This window comes from Thermobia domestica, chromosome 15 (genome assembly GCF_964235325.1).
Source record: "Thermobia domestica chromosome 15, izTheDome1.hap1.1, whole genome shotgun sequence".
NCBI lineage: Eukaryota > Metazoa > Arthropoda > Insecta > Zygentoma > Lepismatidae > Thermobia > Thermobia domestica.
Window position 1 is genome coordinate 12,179,958 of NC_137468.1, and position 21,124 is coordinate 12,201,081.

Consider the following 21,124-nt stretch of genomic DNA (forward strand, 5'->3'; position numbering starts at 1 on the left):
AGTGGAAGCTGTCATCGAGGCTAAGGGTGAGCCAACACCATATTGAATTCCAGTAGTACTGATGGAGGGCGCCACGAACTTGTAAGTCATTTTCAGCCAGTGTCCGGATACTTTTGATCACATAGTGTATAAAATGATCAAAAATTATCAATATTAGTGACGATTTCATAGTTTTTAGGGTCGCTTAGTTGAACAGCAACACTTCCGATCCCGTTTATATCCAAATCCCCCAAGCAGAACATATATATATATATTTTAATATTTAACTCAGCAAAGCGGGTAATTGATGCTAGTATATATATATAGTCTATTTCAATGTTTTAATTTCCTTTAGAAAATTGTTAATTAATTTTATCTCTAAAGGGGCTTAACATATCATACAATTTTTAGCCATTGCATTTTAATATGTTTTTGTTTATTACTGCTCATGGATTTTTGTGCTCTTTGCTCAATAGGTAGCAGTGCATTCAGTATGCAAATGGCTGTCTCATGTATGCACAAGTGAATGGTGATCCGCTGATAGTTGTTAATGAAAATTTGTTCCATACGTTACCATTTGTGGTTGAGAGTTATTGTTTATGATTTGTATATGTTATTTAGTGCTTTGTGATTGTTCCTCAGTAGTTAGTGTGATTGCGTACTAAAAATGTTTAAAATACTGTACGACACATCCCCTTGTAAACAAGGGAAGATACTAGCGTCGCGTTGTACCATCACTGCACTTCGAAAGGTGTTGGAAGACTAGAAATTTGCAATAGTTCAGTTAATGCACAGTTTACATGGTCATTTTAAACCATAAACTTCTATCAACAGCAAGGGATCATTTCTCAGGCAAAAACTTAGATTATTTCATATTTCAAGATGATAATGATAATGTGAGGTGGTCACAGAGCTGCTGTGGTTAAGAAGTGGTTTTCAGATATGCATATCCAAAGGTTGTGATGACCACCTAACTCTCCAGACATGAATCCTATTGAAATTTTATGGCATATCATGTCCCGTAAGCTTTCAGGAAAGTGCTTCCAAACAAGGAAGAAGCTTACTGAAGCTGTGGTGCAAGTTTGGTTCCATGAGTTAGACGTATGATTGTGCCAGTCTCTCGTGTGCAGCATGCCAAGTAGGTTGGCAGCACTGAAAGCGACACATGGGAAACACACAAAGTAGTGAATGGGGTATATACAAAGTTATGGCTTTTAAACACTTAACAGTACTGAAAAAAAAAAAAAAAAAAAAACATCCATTTCTTGTTTATTAATGAGATGTTAACATGCGTTCATACAAAATGCATGAAAACAAATATGTTCATACTTTTTATAATAATGGTTATTTGTAGCGTATTATTATGTAATATATTGTATTTGAATCTTTTGTCTCTATATATGTAGTAGATAAAACACAAAACGATGTATGAGAAGTAATTTGAAACCATTGCAGTTAATATCCTTCATAATATATATAACAATTCGCAAAACGTATCGATTTTTCTTAGGTGGTGCAGTTATTTTGTAACACTGTATATATATATATATATGTAAAACTCTTGAACCACCCGACCCATCTCGATCAAATTTGGCTGAGAGATGAGGTTCGGATCTAGGTAGAGTTCGGTTGTAAAAGAAAAACCGGGATACTAATCTCAGTCTATAAGCTATATAAGATCAGGGTTCCTATACATTTGCTCAGAATCAATCAATTACCTGTCTTTTCCAGGTTACTGCTAACAATTTTTCAGTTCATTCTATTTCTATACACAGTTAACCCAAATGAAGCCCCCACAAGGGTGTATAAAGTATGTGAAAAGGTAACATAAACAAGAGCTGCCTGGGATCCCTTATTCCGAATTCAGATTTATTGTGTTTAACAGGTCCTAAATATTGTTCCCATTACGACATATCCTTCCATATATAATTGAAGAGATACTTTTTTGTTTTTGTCATCAGCTGAGTCAGAAACGTTACCCTAAAAGAAATACAAATTTAGCATTTAGCAAGAAAGAAAAAAAAATACATTTAAGCTAAATTCAGAACGATAAATAAAAACTGCATCTCTTGAAAGACTTATATAGGCCCTCCAAGCGTTTGGCAGAAAACAAAATCCAGTATATCAAAATTAAACAACACACATACCTTCAGTCTGAAAATTATTGAAAATTTTATCAGATAAAGCAAAAAAAAAAAAAAAAAAAAAAAAAATTATATATATATATATATATATATATATATATATATATATATATATATATATATATACGGTAAATCCAAAATTATCAAATGCGAGCACAGCATCTTGAGAAATATTTATTCACACATGGAAAAAAAATATTAAAGACAATTCAATTCACAGAAGAAATTCTGCCTAAAAAGACGACAGACAGGACGAAATAGACAGTTTAAATGCGGTTAACATACAGCGACTAAGAGCAGTATTGCCGTTGTTGATTGAAGTTCCAACAATGAAGGAGTTTTGCGCTGTCTATTGAAGTATAAAATAACTAGTACGTAGTTAAAGCCCGTCACAAGGAAAAAATACGTTCTTTTGTATTGAAAGTGATATTCAAGAATTCATTTACATAACATTGCTCCCTCTTGAACATCTTTTTTAATCCTCTGAAAGCTAAGCAGCCTATAGGACAAAAAATGGATGTAATTTCAAAACTCCCTGTTGTTTGTTTAGTAAAATTAATTGGCAATACAAATCTTCCCAAAAACCTTCCGTTTTTATCTGAAGAAGGAAAACCGGGACGTTTGACAACTGAAGAACGGGGTTGATCCGTCTATATCTGTCCGATTTTGGCGTCTCACTCACCTTAGGAAAAACCATGGGACCACCATCATTTGCCGTCGATGTGAGCACCATGCGTCTTGGCAATAGCCCTGCCCCGTATCTTCCATTGTAGTGGGCTTAGTTGAAGTATAGGAACGGGAATCTTGAGTCATTCCTCCTGGCAAGCTTTCCAGTGACCACGTTCAGTGGTAACGTGACGATTTTTACGGGTTTTTCAGTAGGCCAAACTCGTAAAAATCCATGGGACTGACACCAGATGACTTCACTGGTATGTCCTGAAGGGAATAGCCCGTGGATACTGATGTGTGCCGTCACCTGCTGCACAAATCTCTGTGTAGAATGGGATGTATGTGATGAGTAGTGAGGGCGTACTAGCACTCGAGGTAGAAATAATTGGTATAAAGCTGATTTGGTCTCATTTGATGCAGAATCCAGCCAAGATTGACACATTAAAAGCCCACCGCTATCCATGTTGGGATAATGTATACATGGTGGTCGAAAGTTGCTAAAATTACAATGTAAAGTGCATAAAATAACATGGCATAGAATATCTTTATGAAGTAAAAACACAACTCACATGAGGACTTTAATTCCTTCAAAGTGGAAGACTGCACAGTTTTACACAAGTACATGCTCTTTTCGTTTGTTTGAAATTAAATTCATACAGGGTGACACAAAAAACATGACAATGTTCTTTGAATGAAAAGAAGCAACGAGGAGTCAAAATTCTATTGAAACGGACAACGCGAAAACCTTTTATTATCTCAAATTGAAAATTAACGATGGTATCTGTTAACAGTTACTAATGCATCAAACGCTGCTACGTCTACACTATCATGTCTGATTAAGGAAAGATAATGACGTGCTTTCAAAGAGTTTTCACAAAAGTTACAAATCTATTTCTGTCCTGTATGCTATAGTCGGAATTAACATGTCATATGAAATGCCTACCTGGCGGAAGATACAGATCTTAGCTCACAGGTGGACATACTGTACATCTCATATGTTGCAGTCCGGATACCAACAAAAATGGTGGAGCTCAGAAATTGGAATCAAAGGGACTTCAGACACTTTTTAACGTTTAGCAAACGTCAAAATTATCGTGGTACTTGGGAAGAAATACATTCCATGGCATGGATATCGTAGCAATGGCAACTTCTGTAGAACGTCACACACGCTATTCAGTAACTATCTATGAGACTTAAGACCAAGCGTTCAAAATTTTCAAGTGCCTGTTACCGCTTATAAATCAGCTAATATCTGTGCTTTATCTTCTGACGGCTAAAGCCAATTTTTCAAATGAAGTTAGTAATTATGTTGTTACCTGACTTGAACTATGATATGGCATGGGATATAAGTTGGAATTTTCACGCATGTCACAACCTAAGACCCAACTAGTCTGCTTACATGCAAAGTGTGTACAACGATTCATTAGTTGAAAAATCTGAAATGCATCTCTTGCTTCTCATTGGCCTCACTGCAGCGATGAAACTTGTATATACTTCACTCTTAAATATATCGGAAATTAAGCTTCTGAGTTCGGTGTTGAAATTCCAGGTGTTATTTTTTATCAACTATTGCGGAAGTAGTCTTGAAAAGACAAAATAAACATTATCTGTCGTTTAGGTGGGTTCACATGCTTTATGACCTTCATCGGTAGAATCGGTACGATTATGGATATGAGAACAACGCCCAAGCATCGGTGATTCTGTGTTAAGCGGTAAAGCATACACAAGAGCATTGAGAGTTCATTTCCTAACTGAAGCTGCTTTAATGAACCTATTGTTCAAAAGAATAATTCCCCTATAAAAACTCATGAATTCAAACAGGATTCGGAGCTTTTAATACCAAATATAGAGTTAATATTAACGGTGGCAAGATGTGACTGGAACAGTTATGACTGGAAGTGGTATGAATGAGCATGCTGAGATTATGCCCTTGAACTGTAAGCAGACTCATCTGTCTTAGATGAAGACTGAACAATCTAAAAGATTTGTGCAAGAAACTAGAATCTCATGAATGTATTCCAAATGCTGACAATAAATGTGCCGCACTCCTCAAACAACAAAATGAACTACACAGAGAGAGATGGAACACCTATCTTCAATATCGCGAACAGCAAAACTGTGAATTCAGTATCTTGGGTACATAAAAATAGTGAAGATATTCATTCGCGCAGAAAGAACTGTAAATTGGAGTCATCACCTCGCAGCTGTCGAAAATATGTTGAACCTCTTTGCACCTGCTGGCCAGAATCAATACACTAAATGTGCCGATCTGTATCTGCAAATAATGAGAGAGCTGCATGAAACGCATCCATGGCTTCACGAAAAATTTTCAAAACATATCTTTCACACAGTTCGACGCTCGAGTCGAATATAGGCTAAGCTCTGAAGAGGTGTAGTCATTGAGCAATGCATAATAAATGTTCTCAAAAGGAAGGATGGATTAACCAGGGATCGTAGAATGACAGAAAATAATCGTCTTTTATGGATTTACAGTTTGCGTAAGTGTCCATACACGATGCAATGGGCTTAATTTTCTGGGGTAGTTTCAAAATATCGGAACAGCATATTGAAATGGGAGTATCAAGAATGAGAAATGATTACGATAATCGCAGTAAGTTTGTTGACTGATTTAAAGTTCACAATGCATTTGACACTGAAAGTATCATTTTGAGGAGCATGACTACCGGTGTTAGTGTTACAGATGACTCAGAGGTGAATTGTGACGGCGATGAACTAGTAGGATTTCGCACTCATCAGCAACTGAATAATGTAACATTGACAGATATAACTTTCAAGAAAAAGAATCAAGCGAAGAGATTGACACAGAACGTAAACCGAATTGTTTATGCGGAAATCAGACAAAGGACGCCTTGGCAGAGTGATTACAAAGGATGGCACACGGTGTCGCATCCACAAGTAAGATATAAGTTCATTCTGGACGGTAGAGCAGTACTTGATCGAGTTCATTGGACGAAGAAAAGTCAGAGATGCAAGTGGATGATATTGTCAATCAATACCACTCATTCGTAGTATCGAGGTCCGGACATGGATTTTCCATTGTGTTTGATGGTGTGATTCTCCAAGTATGAAGAGTCATGAAGAAAGACGTAAATTCTATATTTATGCACCAGATGTGTGTTTTTGACTCCTCCAGAGACATCTGTATCAGTCAGGAAACACTTTTATCCAGTACCACAAACACACATTTATCGCTCTTCTTTCTCAAGCACTTATATTAGACGGTTATGATTTCGCCCAGTCCATTGGAGATGAACTGCCTAATTGTCCAAACGGCACTGAAATATGCTACGTCGGGTAACTTTGATATTGTCATTATGATCGCCAGTGACACATGCATCTAGCTTCTGCTAGTATACCACTTCAAACCTGAAATGTGCGATATCTTCATTCAGAAAAAGGTGAAACCAAGAGCAGTGAGCATACAGATCTATGTGTCCGTAAATTATGTTGTAATATTACACCGGCTGTGTCATCACATCTACTGACGTTTCATGGCATCATTTATTTATGTTTTTTCGTGTTGGAAAACCTAGTAATATAACAAATTCTGAAGTTCACAGGCAAGAGAACTAAGTGGCTCCCTCCTGACTTCTCCAGAAAGCCCTGCAGATGTTGCTGAAATCGGTATTGCCATCACTGTCGATTCTTTATGGTGGAGACCTTGACACATCTTTAAACTTCGGTACTTGAGCTACAGCGGGCTATCGCTGGACCAAATAACTTAAGTATTCCAGAAAGACTGTCTCCTACAGATAATGCTGTGTGTTTCCGTATTTTACGAACATATCTGTAAAAAGTGCGTTGAAAACCATTTACCTGCAACGCCCTCAGTCCAGCTAAGTGGGGCTGGATGTTTGGCAATAACACGTATATCCCGATCTGGCACCAGCGAAAAAGGCTCTCCTGAAAGTGACTCACTGCAAATGAAAATCTTCATCCAGGAACCTGTGCACACAAATACCTGCTCATGTCGGAAGCATGGACTGAAGTGTGTATCATCATGTGCTCAGTCACAGTGACGATGAAGATCTTACAACGAAATGTAAGTGTGCACATTACGTTCAGTCTGTGATAAGATTTATTTGAAACGAATGTTGTGCCCAATTTCAGTTGCACGTCAGACAGCCTACTTACTTACAAAGGGTCATATATTAGTTTCTTGTTACTTATTTTTGTTTTTACCTGATTTAATTCGTATGGTAGTAGCTCACGCATAATTGCACATTGAGGAGCGTGCATTTCCTTCACACTGCAAAATATTTCAAACGTGATACTTCATTTTCAGAAATAATGATGTTTAAAATCGTTTTATATCTTCATCAGAATGTTATTGCTACATCTTTGTTTGTATTACGTGAATAAACAAAACATTTTGTACCACCTTGTATATGCGCATAGACCTTTGATTTGAAACTATCCAGTCTTCCACTTTGAACGGATTAAAGTTCTCATGTAAGCCATATTTTTACTGCATAAAGTTGTTCTATACAATATTATTTTATACACTTTACATGGTAATTTCAGCAACTTTGGACTACCCTATATACATTATCCCAACTTGGATAGCGGTGGGTATTTAATTTGTCAATCTTGGATGTATTCGGCATCAAATGAGACCAAAGTCAGCTTTATACCAATTATTTCTTGGTTGGCCCTATTTTGCACCTGATGTGCCTACGCTAGATGCCTTATCCATATGCACACGGACTTGATTTATTGTATTTCCATAGAAACGGGGCAGATCTGTATAAATTGGTGGAGGGAATCTGTTGCTGATAAAATGTGGAGTTGATTTTGCATTTTAAAATCACCTGCCGAATTGTTAACTTGCCTTCATAGCAGTATTCCGCGATAACCAGAAATTTCTTCTAGAAATTTGCTTTTCGCTGATGGATGAAGTCAATTTGGGTTTCTGCGTCTCGTGGGGTGTACGTTACGGCTCGAATTCTGACGTAATCTGATAGTTAAATCTATGCTTCATGGAATGTGGCAACAAACTTCCAGTTTTTCCCGAAATATGGCGTTTGTAGAGGTGACTGCAGTGAGTGTTTCTCCTCCTCCTCCGATCGGTCGCAATAAGGACATGCCAAATGAGAACACCATGATGCACACACAACACACGCGAACTTAGCGCGATACTAGAGACCTTTGGCTTTCTCCTGGTGTTTAAGTCATTCTGATCGATAGATTTTGTGAGCAAGAAAGAAAGTTTAAAATCGGATACATGTAAACGGATCAACCTTCTGTACTTTTCAGTTCGGCAAATGTTTACTGAATAGGTAATTGAGATTATTTCGACTATACACCGCATGTCTGGCTAGATGGGCGCATGCGCAACTAAGTAATGCGTAATGTTGCTCTCGAGTGTCCGCAAGGTGGTAAATTTTTTTTTTTTGTTTTTATTTTGAAAATTCATGCTCCGTTTTCTTCTTTCTTCATTTCATCTACGTTATGAGAATCGTTTTTTTCGTGTCATGAAAGATCCCCGAAGAGTGTGATATAACACTTAAACCATGTATTTATCGTTAGAGTATATTGTGCACTAGTGACTTACATATTTTTAAACGTTAATAAATTCTCTTCGTTATGTTCACACGATCACTTTATCAATTTGTAGTTTTTATACTTTCAATCACATAACAGTAAACAATTGTTTGAGACCTACAATAAGAGGTCTGCATGGGCCGGAATTTTTTAGCCCGGGGCCGGCCCGTGAATTTATGTGAGGCCCGACCCGAGTCCGAAATATGTTTTAACATTTAGACCCGAGCTCGTGTTATAATCAAATGAGCCCGAATTACAGAAACTTAATAATTAACGCAAAATTGTATTTTTTATTTATAGCAATTAGAGGTTTAGTTTTGCAGTTGTGCTTTAAAAGTTCTCTAGAAAGGGCTGTGCAATATATATCGTTGTACAGTATATTTATAAAGTTATGCCCGAAGGGCCCGAGAAATATGGTTGTATATTTAAAAATTTACTGCTCGGGCCCAACATGTTATGTGATTGTATTTGTCTTTTGTGAGTTAGCTGTATCCTTTCCTGGTTATTAAAGTATACGTAATGTGAGATGTTACAAAGCTTGTTTTTTTTTTTTTTTTTTTTTTTTTTTTTTTTTTTTTTAAACTTTATCCTTTAATTCGAAACTTCACACACATAACATATCCTATATCTATTTACAACTTCAAAATAGTTCAAAACTGTTGCAGGTTTTGTAAAAGTGATCTTACCGTTGGGTTTCTCTTCGAACGAGGGTGTTGTTTAATATGTCAGACGACCATTTTGCTATTTAAAACAAACAAGTTCATTCCAAGATGGCGGACGACAACACGTCATAATGTTTTGCCCCTCCCACCAGAATTGATCGCAATTTACTTCGGATCGACTGCATTGACAGTTTCTGAAATATTTAGCCTAGTCCAGATTTTGTATTTCACTTAACAAAATATTATCTTTCAATTACTTCGGACATTTGGACATTTTCCAATATGGTGAAGGAAAAAGTTGTGAGATTTTAGTATGTCATTTAAATAATTTTTACCAACATATACTGTATGTCAAATTTTAACTTGTTAATAATTATTTCCTAAGTTCAATAACATTGTAAATCAATTTGTCGGTAAATTTCGGAATTTTAGAATTTAGAGCTAAATATTTCTAAAATTATGCATTTTATGAAAAATTGTTTCTCTATAAAAATATTGTGTTATCTATATTCTATAAAACGACACTAAGTTTATCTTTTTATGTTCAACTGTAGTGAAGATATTGATATTTTTATCTGGGTATTGTTCACTTTCAGCAGCCATTTTCCAATATGGCGGCGAAGGTCACATGGGATTTCAGGGGACTTTTAGTATGTTCTTTAGAACATCATTCCCAACCTCTGTACCAACTTTCAGCTTGTTACTAATTTGTTCCGTATTTTTTGGTAATTTGTCTGCACTATTTGTGTCTACAAAGTTTGATGAAATCTTCCTTATGACCAAAGGTAAAGGAAGTAATGTTTCGTACGGGAACCCTTCGCTTATGACAACCACCGGGGTGTCTTTTAGCGACTTTAGATTATGGTACAAGGTGACCGACCTTCTCGGCTTATGGCAGCCTCGTGAGGTATGGTTTGTGTTGAGGAATCCCCTTCGCTTCAAGGCAGCTTCCAGGGATGTTAGGATAGGAAGAGCCCCTTCGTCCAGTGCGACCTCCAGAGCTGTTGTGGGTAGGCGATCAGTGGTGAACTGATACCTCCTTCCTATGTGGTTCCTCTTTTATAGGCCCTCTTCTGGTGGCTCGCCCTCCTTCGGTTCCCATCGTGTTGATCTTCGTGTCTTCCTTTTTAGTGTATCGTCTGCTTGTTTGTAAACGTTAGCACGTGTCGTCCATAAATATGTGCTCATGTTGTGATGTGGGGATCCTTACAATATAAATAAAAATGAAAGTAGAGATCCTTGCTTGCTAATACCTGACCAGCGAATGAGTGCGGGCGGTTGGTTTTGGAACTAAAATGCAAGCAGCAGTGTTTCTAACCGGATTACTTGTAATCAGTCTATCATGGTTCTTTGTGTCCTGTTCGTAATAAACCACTTCACGCATATGCTCAAGACACGGGCAGATTCAGGGGGCGGAGCAATCGGGGCGATTGCCCTCCCCCAGAATAGGATATTTTTTATTTTAAAAATAAAACCTAAGAATTTTCACCTTTGTATTATAAATGTGAAATAAAACCTAAAATAGATAGGCCTTACTTTTTTTGTTTTACCTTGCAGAAGTCAAATAAAGCAAAAATTGCAAGAAATTACTTACATTGGCGTTCTTGCTAAAAAAATGTCCACCTTCGAAATCATAGGTGGCCATTTCTGTTTTAGAAATTGCACACAATAGCTACTCCTTTTTTTTAAAAGTTGTTTTCTTTTTCTTTTTTTCTTTTCTTTTCTTTTTTTTCTTTTTTTTTTTTTTTGCAATACACTCTTACATTGATTTGACTTCGAACAACCGCCCCCCAAACACTGAGCGTGGATCCGCTCCTGGCTCAAGTTAAGACAAACAGTTTCAAAAGTTATTGAAGTTATTTGCAGAAGCTTAAGTAACAAGCAAAAAACAACAACAACAAAAATACACCCTCCATATTAACTTGCGAACAAACTAGCGAGCAGCGTTTTACAGGCTGCTCCTGTTTTATAATGACATCGAATAAAACGTAATCAATTTTTATACAATCTGCTTAATACACGGTAGAAGCTCACTGAATTGTTAATTGTGCTGTTGTTCTTAAATTGCTAATTTCCATTCATATATCACTATTCACAATACATCTGCATTACTGCAGGAATGGTTCACTACAAACACATAACTTACGGCGTTTTTTATTAAGCGGAAAGAGATTAGGCTATGCATAACATCCAAACTGCAACTTTTAAAAACCGTTGGATACACTGCAGAGTGAAACTCTCCGCTCCCCTGTCCCGCCGCGCTTGCCAAGAAACTGATGTAAACACAACAGCAGCGCCATCCTCCCAAAACCGCACAGCTATCCTGGTCAGGTAGTAACTACTCCTAAACCGCTGCACTGATTTTGATTGTTTTTGGTACAGTCAACGACAAAAGTTTTTTTCCTTTTTATGCAATCAGTTTCGTAGGACAATTTCAGTACAGTTTTCAGTAAATTTTTAAAAAAATGTAATTTTCTGTACGATCCAGCCATACCATCGTTGTATATTTCATGCCTACTACCGTTATTCCCAAAATAAATTTTGCCGAACGGAAAGAACTTTTGTCGCTGACCGTACAAGAGTAGACCGTAGCATAACTTAACTGTTCAATACATTTTCAGCAAAGTAGGAGAAGGGGTGAGTGGGTGATATGAAAACAAAATAATCGAAAACGTTTGAAATTACTATCCAATTCATAGTCCATGGGAGTCGCTGAGATGAATACTGATAATTCCGATAGCATTTAAGTCCAAATTCAGCCCTCAATAGCATGAGTGTGAAAGATAAGAGGGAGTGGCGTATAAAAACAATCGAGAACGCCCATTATCAGCACCCAATACATAATTTTCGGGGTCGCTTACACGGTTACTAACACTATTCCGATGCCGTTGGATTTCAAATTCATTTCCCATTGGTATGCGGGGTGAAGCAGTTACTATCAAGAAAATGCATCGTATTGTTTTGAACGATCGAAAAATTGAAGTGGATGAGATAGCTGACATCGTAAAGATAGCAACAGAACGCGTACACTGTATTTTTACATAAACATTTGTGTCTGAGAAAGCTATCAGCGCGATGGATGCTTCATTCTCCAACAGAACATGGATCTATTATTACACACCGGAGTCCAATAGACGTTCTGCAAGTGGGCACTTTTTCAATAGACAGTGAAAGCCGACCGAAGAACACAAACTCAGCATTCGGTCATCAAGGTTATGACCAGTATTTTTTGAAACGTGCATGACCTAATCTTTATCGACTATACGGAGAAGGAAAAACAACATTATTGGACAAATTAAACCAGATCAAGGAAAAAAAAAACGCATTTGAAAAAGAACAAAATCATCTTCCATGCCGCAACGCACCAGTACACTCATCCACAAAAGCGATAGTGAAATTGGATTCTTTGGGTTATGATCTTTTCTCTCATCCACCACATTCTCCAGATATGGCCCCTAGCGACTACTGTTGACTTTCTAACTTGAAAAGATGGCTCCAAAGAAAGAGCTTTCACATCAGTGAGGATGTCGTATCGGAAACGGAAGCCTATTTTGCAGAATTTTATGAATTGTATTATTCCAACGGTATCAAGATGTTAGAGAACCGTTGGAAGAAGTGCACTTCGATTCAAAAAGATTATGTTGAAGAATAAAAATGGTTTAATATGCACAAATTGAGTTTTCATTATTAGGCCGGGGACGTTTTACCCCATGTAGTATAATAATATTTGGTTAATTAAAATAGTCTCCCTCTCCAACCACACATTTTCGCTATCACTCATCGAACGATTGGATTTCGTGCCGACAGAAATCTAGAGTCTGCGATGCGTACAAACCCACAACCGTAGTTCTACCGCTGATCATCAGAGAAAGTTAACCCTCCCAAAAACTGTTCGAGATACCGAAAGAGAAGGTATTCAATGGGAGACGTCAGGTTAATACGGTGGATGAGGAAGGGTTGCACACTAAAATGTCCTTTGAGCGTCTGTTATCGTACAACATGAGGACTTTTGAATGTATCTTGATGCGCGGTGCATTTCATAGAGTTCAGACTATAATAATCCGCAGTGTTAGTTTCACCTCAACTGAGAAAGATATGGTGGATCAACCCCATTGCAACGATCTTCTGAGATGGTTTCGCCTCGACGGAGAAACACATGGTGAATCATCCTTACTGTAACGATCCCTAGAGATGGTTTTGCCTCGACAGAGAAATACATGATGGATCAACCCCACTCTAATGATCGCCAGAGAAGATTTCACCTCGACGGAGAAAGATATGATGGATCAACCCTCCTGTAAGGATTCAGAGAGATGGTTTCACCTCGATGGAGAATGACATGATGGATCAACTCCTCTGTATCGATCTCGAGAGTTGATTTTGCCACGACGGAAGGTATACAGTCCCGTCCCGTATTTTATATAATTTCTTATTGTTATCAAACAGGAAGACCTAGTTTCTTTCTTATTTGTTCTTAACGTCTTTTTACTTATAACTTAAGCCCGGAACAGTCGAAGCAAATAAATCCATAAACTAGAATGTTATATTTGATCAATGCATGGGGTGTATACCTACTTTTGGGCCACCCTGTACATGATGGATCAACCCCACTGTATCTATCCGCAGAGATGGTTTCGCCTCTACGGAAAAATGCATGATGGGTCAACCCCACTGTAACGATCCTCAGAGATGGTTTCGCCTCGACGGAGAAAGGCATGGTGGATTAACCCCACTGTAACGATTTGCAGAGATGATCTCGCCTCGACGGAGAAATTCACGATGGATCAACCCCTTTGTAATGATCCCCAGAGATGGTTTTGCCTCGACGGAGAAAGACATGATGGATCAACCCCACTGTAACGATTCGCAGAGATAGTTTCGTCTCGACGGAGAAAGACATGATGGATCAACCCCACTGTAACGATCCTCAGAGATGGTTTCGCCTCGACGGAGAAAGGCATGGTGGATTAACCCCACTGTAACGATTTGCAGAGATGATCTCGCCTCGACGGAGAAATTCACGATGGATCAACCCCTTTGTAATGATCCCCAGAGATGGTTTTGCCTCGACGGAGAAAGACATGATGGATCAACCCCACTGTAACGATTCGCAGAGATAGTTTCGTCTCGACGGAGAAAGACATGATGGATCAACCCCACTGTAACGATCCTCAGAGATGGTTTCGCCTCGACGGAGAAAGGCATGGTGGATTAACCCCACTGTAACGATTTGCAGAGATGATCTCGCCTCGACGGAGAAATTCACGATGGATCAACCCCTTTGTAATGATCCCCAGAGATGGTTTTGCCTCGACGGAGAAAGACATGATGGATCAACCCCACTGTAACGATTCGCAGAGATAGTTTCGTCTCGACGGAGAAAGACATGATGGATCAACCCCACTGTAACGATCCTCAGAGATGGTTTCGCCTCGACGGAGAAAGGCATGGTGGATTAACCCCACTGTAACGATTTGCAGAGATGATCTCGCCTCGACGGAGAAATTCACGATGGATCAACCCCTTTGTAATGATCCCCAGAGATGGTTTTGCCTCGACGGAGAAAGACATGATGGATCAACCCCACTGTAACGATTCGCAGAGATAGTTTCGTCTCGACGGAGAAAGACATGATGGATCAACCCCACTGTAACGATTCGCAGAGATGGTTTCGCCTCGACGGAGAAAGACATGATGGATCAACTTCACCATAGATCACTTCACTAGCAACATCTTAGGGATTTTGGAAACTGTTTTGGACTTTGACCAAGATCTCACCAGTTTTCTAAAGTTGACGATTGTAGTAGCTGATTTTTTTTTTTTTTTTTTCATCAAAACTGACAGTATGACACAGGAAACGTTCCCGGTTATTCCTTACACTCAAAGAGCCGCACATCTCCAACGGAAATGGGAAATGACAGAAACTTCATAACGAAGAAGTGCGTAATTCATACCGTTTACCAAACATTGTATGGGCATCAAGTCTAAGAGGCTCAGGTGGTCATGTCGTGTAGCCAGAATGGAAGAAAGTAGGAACGCTTTCAAAGTTCTAACTGGAAATCCAATCGGAAAACGACCAATAGGAAGACCTAGGTGCAAATGGGAAGACAATATTAAGATGGATCTCGCAGAAATAGGAATACAAAGTAGAAACTAGATCCAGTTGGCTAAGGACAGAAGCCAGTGGAGAGTTTTTGTGAACGCGGCTTTGAGTCTACGAGTTTCATAGGTCATAGAGTTAGTTTAACGTCCTACAGTTATGCTATGCTAAAGGGGACGGATACTTAACAAAAATGAATGTTTATGTTCGTACCAGCACTTTATCAATATATACTTTTATACTATCAATTACGTAACACTATTTTTTTGTTGAGACCTACAGTAAGACTGGCCAACTACTGCTGCTCGAGAAATGTGATAAATTTCTCGTGGGCAACATTTGCGTGTTCAGGGCATCGGGCCCCAGCGCCATTACTTCAGTTTTCTAGAACGGAGTTCGATACCTCTTAATTCAGGCACCTCTGCAATTGCTTTACGATAATAAGTCAACACTATGATTGTGACATTTTTCTTTCTGATTTTCCACCCGTGCTATCCACTAGACCAGCGGAGAGAGACTTGAAAAGTAAATAAATACCTAAATAATTGCAATTCAAATCAGTAATAAATACACATGCCACTAAAGTACGTATTTTGTAGTTCTGCAGCTATCATATGCAAGGGACATCTGACTAATACTGATTTCTAGTTTCTGCGAATTCCAATATCTATTTATACCGTTAAATTCCCAGCTGTTTTTTTTTTTTTTTCACACACGTTAGTTATCACATTTTATAAACAGGTTTCTTGCAAACTAGTCGTAATTGTGTTATGTCTTATCAACAATTACTCCAATCAGCAGGGCCACATATGAAGGTTCAGCTCTTTTATCATTTTCAAATGTAAGTAAAAATTCATTAGTTACATCACTGTGTTAAAAAAAAATCATGGGAATCATGTACTTTCATTTATACAAGTTGTATAAAAAAAGCAACGTGCTAGAGAATTCTGATTTCCTCATTGACAAATGCGTTGTCGGAAGGAATGTAAATCATACTTTGAACTATTAGTTTTTGTAATAAATGGCTGGGAGTACGGTGGTTTAGTGGTAAAGGGTTTACTTCTGTTGCTTGTTATACCTGGTAGGGTCCGAGGCCATGTGAGTTCGTGATGGCCAACATTGCGTCTCTGCGTTATTTTGAGGTTGTCCCGTTGAGGCAAACCCATGCGGGGGTCCATCGTGTCTGGACCCTCCCAAATATTTCATAACTCGATATACAGGGTGTTTCAAAATGAATATTGAGGTTTTAAGATTTTGTAGTATTTATTACAATTAACTTACAATTATAAATAATACATAAAATAAAATTACTATTATAAATAATGCATAAAATAAAAGAGCAACTCAAACAGTTTTGTACGCACGCATACGCATGCACTGTTTCCTCTGTTTACTGTTTGCTTGTTTTAATTAGCTCCTCAGGAACACCGTGGAAGCATACCTTCGGAAAAGTGTTCGTATGATTGCAAACAAGTCAGGCATACACCATACTGTGGTTGTTCCATTAGGCATACATAATACCACTGCTGTTCCATTAAGCATTACAACATACCACTATTGATTCATTAGGCATACACCGTACTACTATTGTCCTATTAGGCGTAAACCATACCACTGTTGTTCCATTAGGCATAAACCATACCACTGTTGTTCCATTAGCCATTCACCATACCAGTGTTGTTTCGTTAGGCATACACCATACCTGATTGTTCGACGCAATCGATTAGGCGAAAAATTTGGACTTACTGGTGCTATGTGTTGACAGCGGCCAACAAAGATGATGGTCAGGAGGAGGTGTGCAATCTGGGTGTGCGAAATAACTGGGATGGTTTGACTTCCCATGAGTGGTTGGAACCTCATCAACGTCCACAATGGTTTTGGAAACTGGTGATGTATTACTGTCTTTCTCCGTCGAGACAAAACCATCACTGTAGGTCGCCGTAGTATGGAACTCGATGAAATGCACTGCATACTTGTCCGCAACCATCCAGCTGTGGTTAGCATACTTGTGTCCTTCATGTGGCACAATGCATGGCCATATATCACTGAAAGGGCAGTGCAGTATGAAAGCCTTCGTCACCCGTCGTATTTTAACGTCTCTTATTCCAGCATCTCGGCCACTTCTTGGCAGGAAGAACTTCCCTGACGACGGGGCAGTACAATATGCAGTTGAGGACATTTTTGTATCACAGACTCCAGACTTATTTCGTCACTGAAACCAATTGTTGGCTAAGCGATGACAAAATAAATGAAATTTTTAGTTTATCGTCCCACGATTTTGCTTCGAAGTTAGAAATGGATAGTATGATACAAATGACCCCGAAGAAAACCCACGCAAACGGTGTTTCCCCATCACAAAGTTCACTTGACATGACCTGGAATTAAAGCAGGACCCCACAAACCAGAGATGTATTCTCTACCACTGAGCCATCGTGGCCCACGCGATAATAAAAGTGTGTGGTTTTAGCGTAAGTGTTGTTGTGGCCTTTGAAAATTAAATACTTTTTGGACATTTCATTCACACCAAGCCAATACTAGAAGGACTATCTAAATGGTTTCCACCGCTTGTTAATAATTTAATTATGAAATCCAAGAATTCGATGCAAAAATATGTTCTAAGTACAGTGGTTCCTAAGATGTAGCCTCTTGAATGTTGGAAATTGTCCTGCACTCTGAAGAGAGAATTGTAAGAGAGGTGCATACTTTGACACGATATGCCTTGTTCATTGGATACCTACATGTCGAACACTTTTTAGCTTGTCAGGTACCATACCACACTGAGAGGGTACCATGAAGTCTGTTGTGTGAGCACGCTGCTATGTACGAGCTTCTAAAATTTACTTCATATGCTCATCTGAAAGTGATACTATGGTGAATGTCAACGTGGCATCGGTTGTTAAGAGTCTTCATCCCGACGAAATTAAAATACCGCTAATTTTACAGAAATTATGTGATATCTTCAAATAGATAAAAGATAATCGAAATGTGGAACAAGAGCGTCCTAGACAATATAATTTTACACGAGAAACCGTTATCACGACTCACTTATTTGCTTTCGATTTCGAGCCATTTTGAAAATCGGCATTTATTTTCGCGTTTCTAAACAGCTGAAAACGGAAAGCCGCTAGGTGACTTGTGATAACGGTACCTCACGCAAAATAATATTGTCTAGGGCGCTCTTGTTCCATATTTCAATTATCTTTTATCTATTTGAAGATATCACATAATTACTGTAAAATTAGCGGTATTTTAATTTCGCCGAGATGAAGACTCTTAACTATTATTAGAATCTTTCTATTTCAAGTGTGCCCTCGAAAAATATGCGAAACATACTTCGGCCCAACCCCGCCCCACCCCGCCCCCTCTGACGGATGAAACTGTCCCTTTGCTTAGGGAAAAAGAAGTGAATGATGTCAGCTATGTTGCAAATTTGCCATTCAATCGTTTGGTCTTGACGAGTGAAGATCGTAGGCTACTTAGAATAGCTAACAAGACAGTGGACAGCAAAGTCCATGAAATAATTCATTGTGGCAGCGCTTCTGCATCCAACTATTGAACGGCGTCGGCCACAGCAACTTGTCCGTCCTCTTTCGAGGGAGGTATGGGAAAACACACATCGACAGCAGCACCAGAAGGGGCACAGTTCAAATAGAAAGGCTCTAATGTGGTGAATCAGCGTAGCGGCGATTGTAGTACATTTGTTAACGATCATTAGTAAATAATACTTTTCCTTAAATGTCTTTAAAGCTTGTAAATTGTTTTTATCTTTCCAGATCGTGAGATGGAGCGCCAGAAAGAAACGTACCGACGGGAATTGGAAGCTCGTCGACAACGCCGCCACTTGGAACGGGAAAAAGAAAGAACATTGAGGGAAATCGAAAAGAAAAGGGAGAGAAGTAGAAGTCGAGAGAGGAGGAAGAAGGATACAGAGAGCAAACCAAAAGCGGACGCGGAAAAAGAAGGCAAAGGAAAAGGTGGGTGTTCTCACTAGAATTTTATTTTATTTTTCTTAGAGAAATGGTAAAGTAAATCCATTTTGTAAAGTTCTTAGTCGAAGATTTAAAGAAATATTTATTATAAATAGTGTCGGTGTTTAAGAAACATGGTGACTCACTGTCCTTTGGTACACAGTGTCTCTGCTTCCAGGTCAGGATTTTTTTTTTTTCTGGCGAGGGAAGGGTGTGACGTCACTCAGAGATAATTGCACCAAATTTGGTGTAGGAGTAGGTAATGGGAATTGAAGAGAACGTGTGAAAGCATTCGTTTCGCAGGCGTTCGAAATCAGAAATAATGAGCCCTACAGTTCTGTAGAAATAATGGTCTGTCAATCAGATATTGAATCAGAGGGACGGAACCTTTGCTTTCTGTTGCGGCTAATCCATATAGAATAGAATGAAAATATAAAAGATGAGCTGAACAGAAAATGCGTCAATGTTCTCCCTCAGTCCCACCAGGCGAATGCTGGGATGCTATATCTATCAACTGCCCTTGCCATTACCCACCTTATCTCTTGTCCATTGAGTATGCATCACTAGTTAGCGTAACGAAATGATATTAAGAAAAGAAAGAAAATATATACACAGAAATAAACAGAGGTCGAAGACGAACCTCGATTCTGCGACTTGTGCTTTCTGAACTGGTCAATGGAACGTTGAGGCTTACTGAACTATCAAGGTGTTGGTTGATTTGTGGTAAGGAGGCATAAACAAATCTGGAAGAGCAGACTTGTGCACAGTTTGTGATGTCAGACTTTAAACGCACGCCGTGGAACTATTGCGTTATAAACAAAACAGTTGAGAACATTATTAATGTTTAAGTGGATAGTTGTGTGCAAGGCTTAAACATGCGACACCGGGTTAGACCTACATCAACTGCTGTAGGAAATAAAGACGGGAACGACGCGACGTCGACGAGCGTGAGTCAGTCGTACGTAGTGCAGATGTGTGGAACACTGTGAGGATCTGTGTCCAAATGGGCTAACTAGTGATGCATACCTAATGGGTAATGACAAGGGCAGTTGGTAGATCTAGTATCCCGTCATTCGCTGATGATTCGTTGAGAGCGGACATTGGCGCATTTTCTGTTCAGTTCATCTTTTCTGTTTTCATTTTACTTTATATAACTTTTCCTGTATTGGCCGCAACAGCGAGCAAAGGCTCCGTGCCATCAATATCTGATTGACAGGTCATACTTCTTCAGAACTGTAGGGCCCATTATTTCTGATTCCGAACGTCTGCGAATCGAATGCTTCCACACGTTCTTTTCTATTCTCATTACCTACTTCTACACCAAAATTGGTTCAATTATTTCTGAGTCACATCACGCCCCTTCACCCGTGAGAGGAAATTCTCCTGTTTTTCCTTACTTCATCATTCAATCAATTATTTCATCATTATCATTAATTTGCAGTAATCTCCTATCACCTTTAGTCTACAGGGCGTAAACATGAAACGTTAAACTAGATACTAACACTGAATTACGAAATTGAACGTACTTTTCAGCAAATCTCAGTTAGCTGATGTTAAGTTTCCAAAGTTAAAGCTGATATTTCACAGGTATACTGTCGATACTAGTATAAAATCTTGGAATGCGAAAGTAGCTGTTCACTAAAGAACTAAGACCATCACTTTATGCTTCGACACACACAAATCCGTTTCATTACCTCCTCCATCTTCATTTTCGGTAGAACGAAGAATTGGGCACTTGCTCGGAAGAATGTTTGCTCTATAATAATTTGGAAGTCTATATTTAACATTGACGGCTTTATAACAGTTTTGTTAAGTACTAATAAGATACTGTAATCTAAAATACTACCAACAATAAACATTTTAAAATTTTATATGTAAGCTTTTAATCTTAAATGCTGTATTCTAAAATATTGTAAACAATATTTTGTACAGCGTAATCTTATTTAGTAGTAAAAAAAATTGATGTAACCTGAAATACTGCATGCATAAAAAATAATTTGAAAATTTTACCGTACAATCCAATTCTTTGTAGTACTT

At 38.5% G+C, this 21,124-nt stretch overlaps 1 protein-coding gene across 4 annotated transcripts in view; it reads left to right on the plus strand.

Moving 5' to 3' along the window:
- The window catches only part of Pitslre (cyclin dependent kinase 11B pitslre), a 172,071-nt gene that overhangs the window by 100,171 nt on the left and 50,776 nt on the right, over window positions 1–21,124 (plus strand). For all 4 annotated transcript variants that reach the window (XM_081741325.1, XM_081741329.1, XM_081741326.1 and 1 more), the window contains one exon: window positions 18,893–19,093. In XM_081741325.1, coding sequence (XP_081597451.1) covers window positions 18,893–19,093 — 201 coding nt within the window. The remainder of the gene's footprint in view (window positions 1–18,892; window positions 19,094–21,124) is intronic.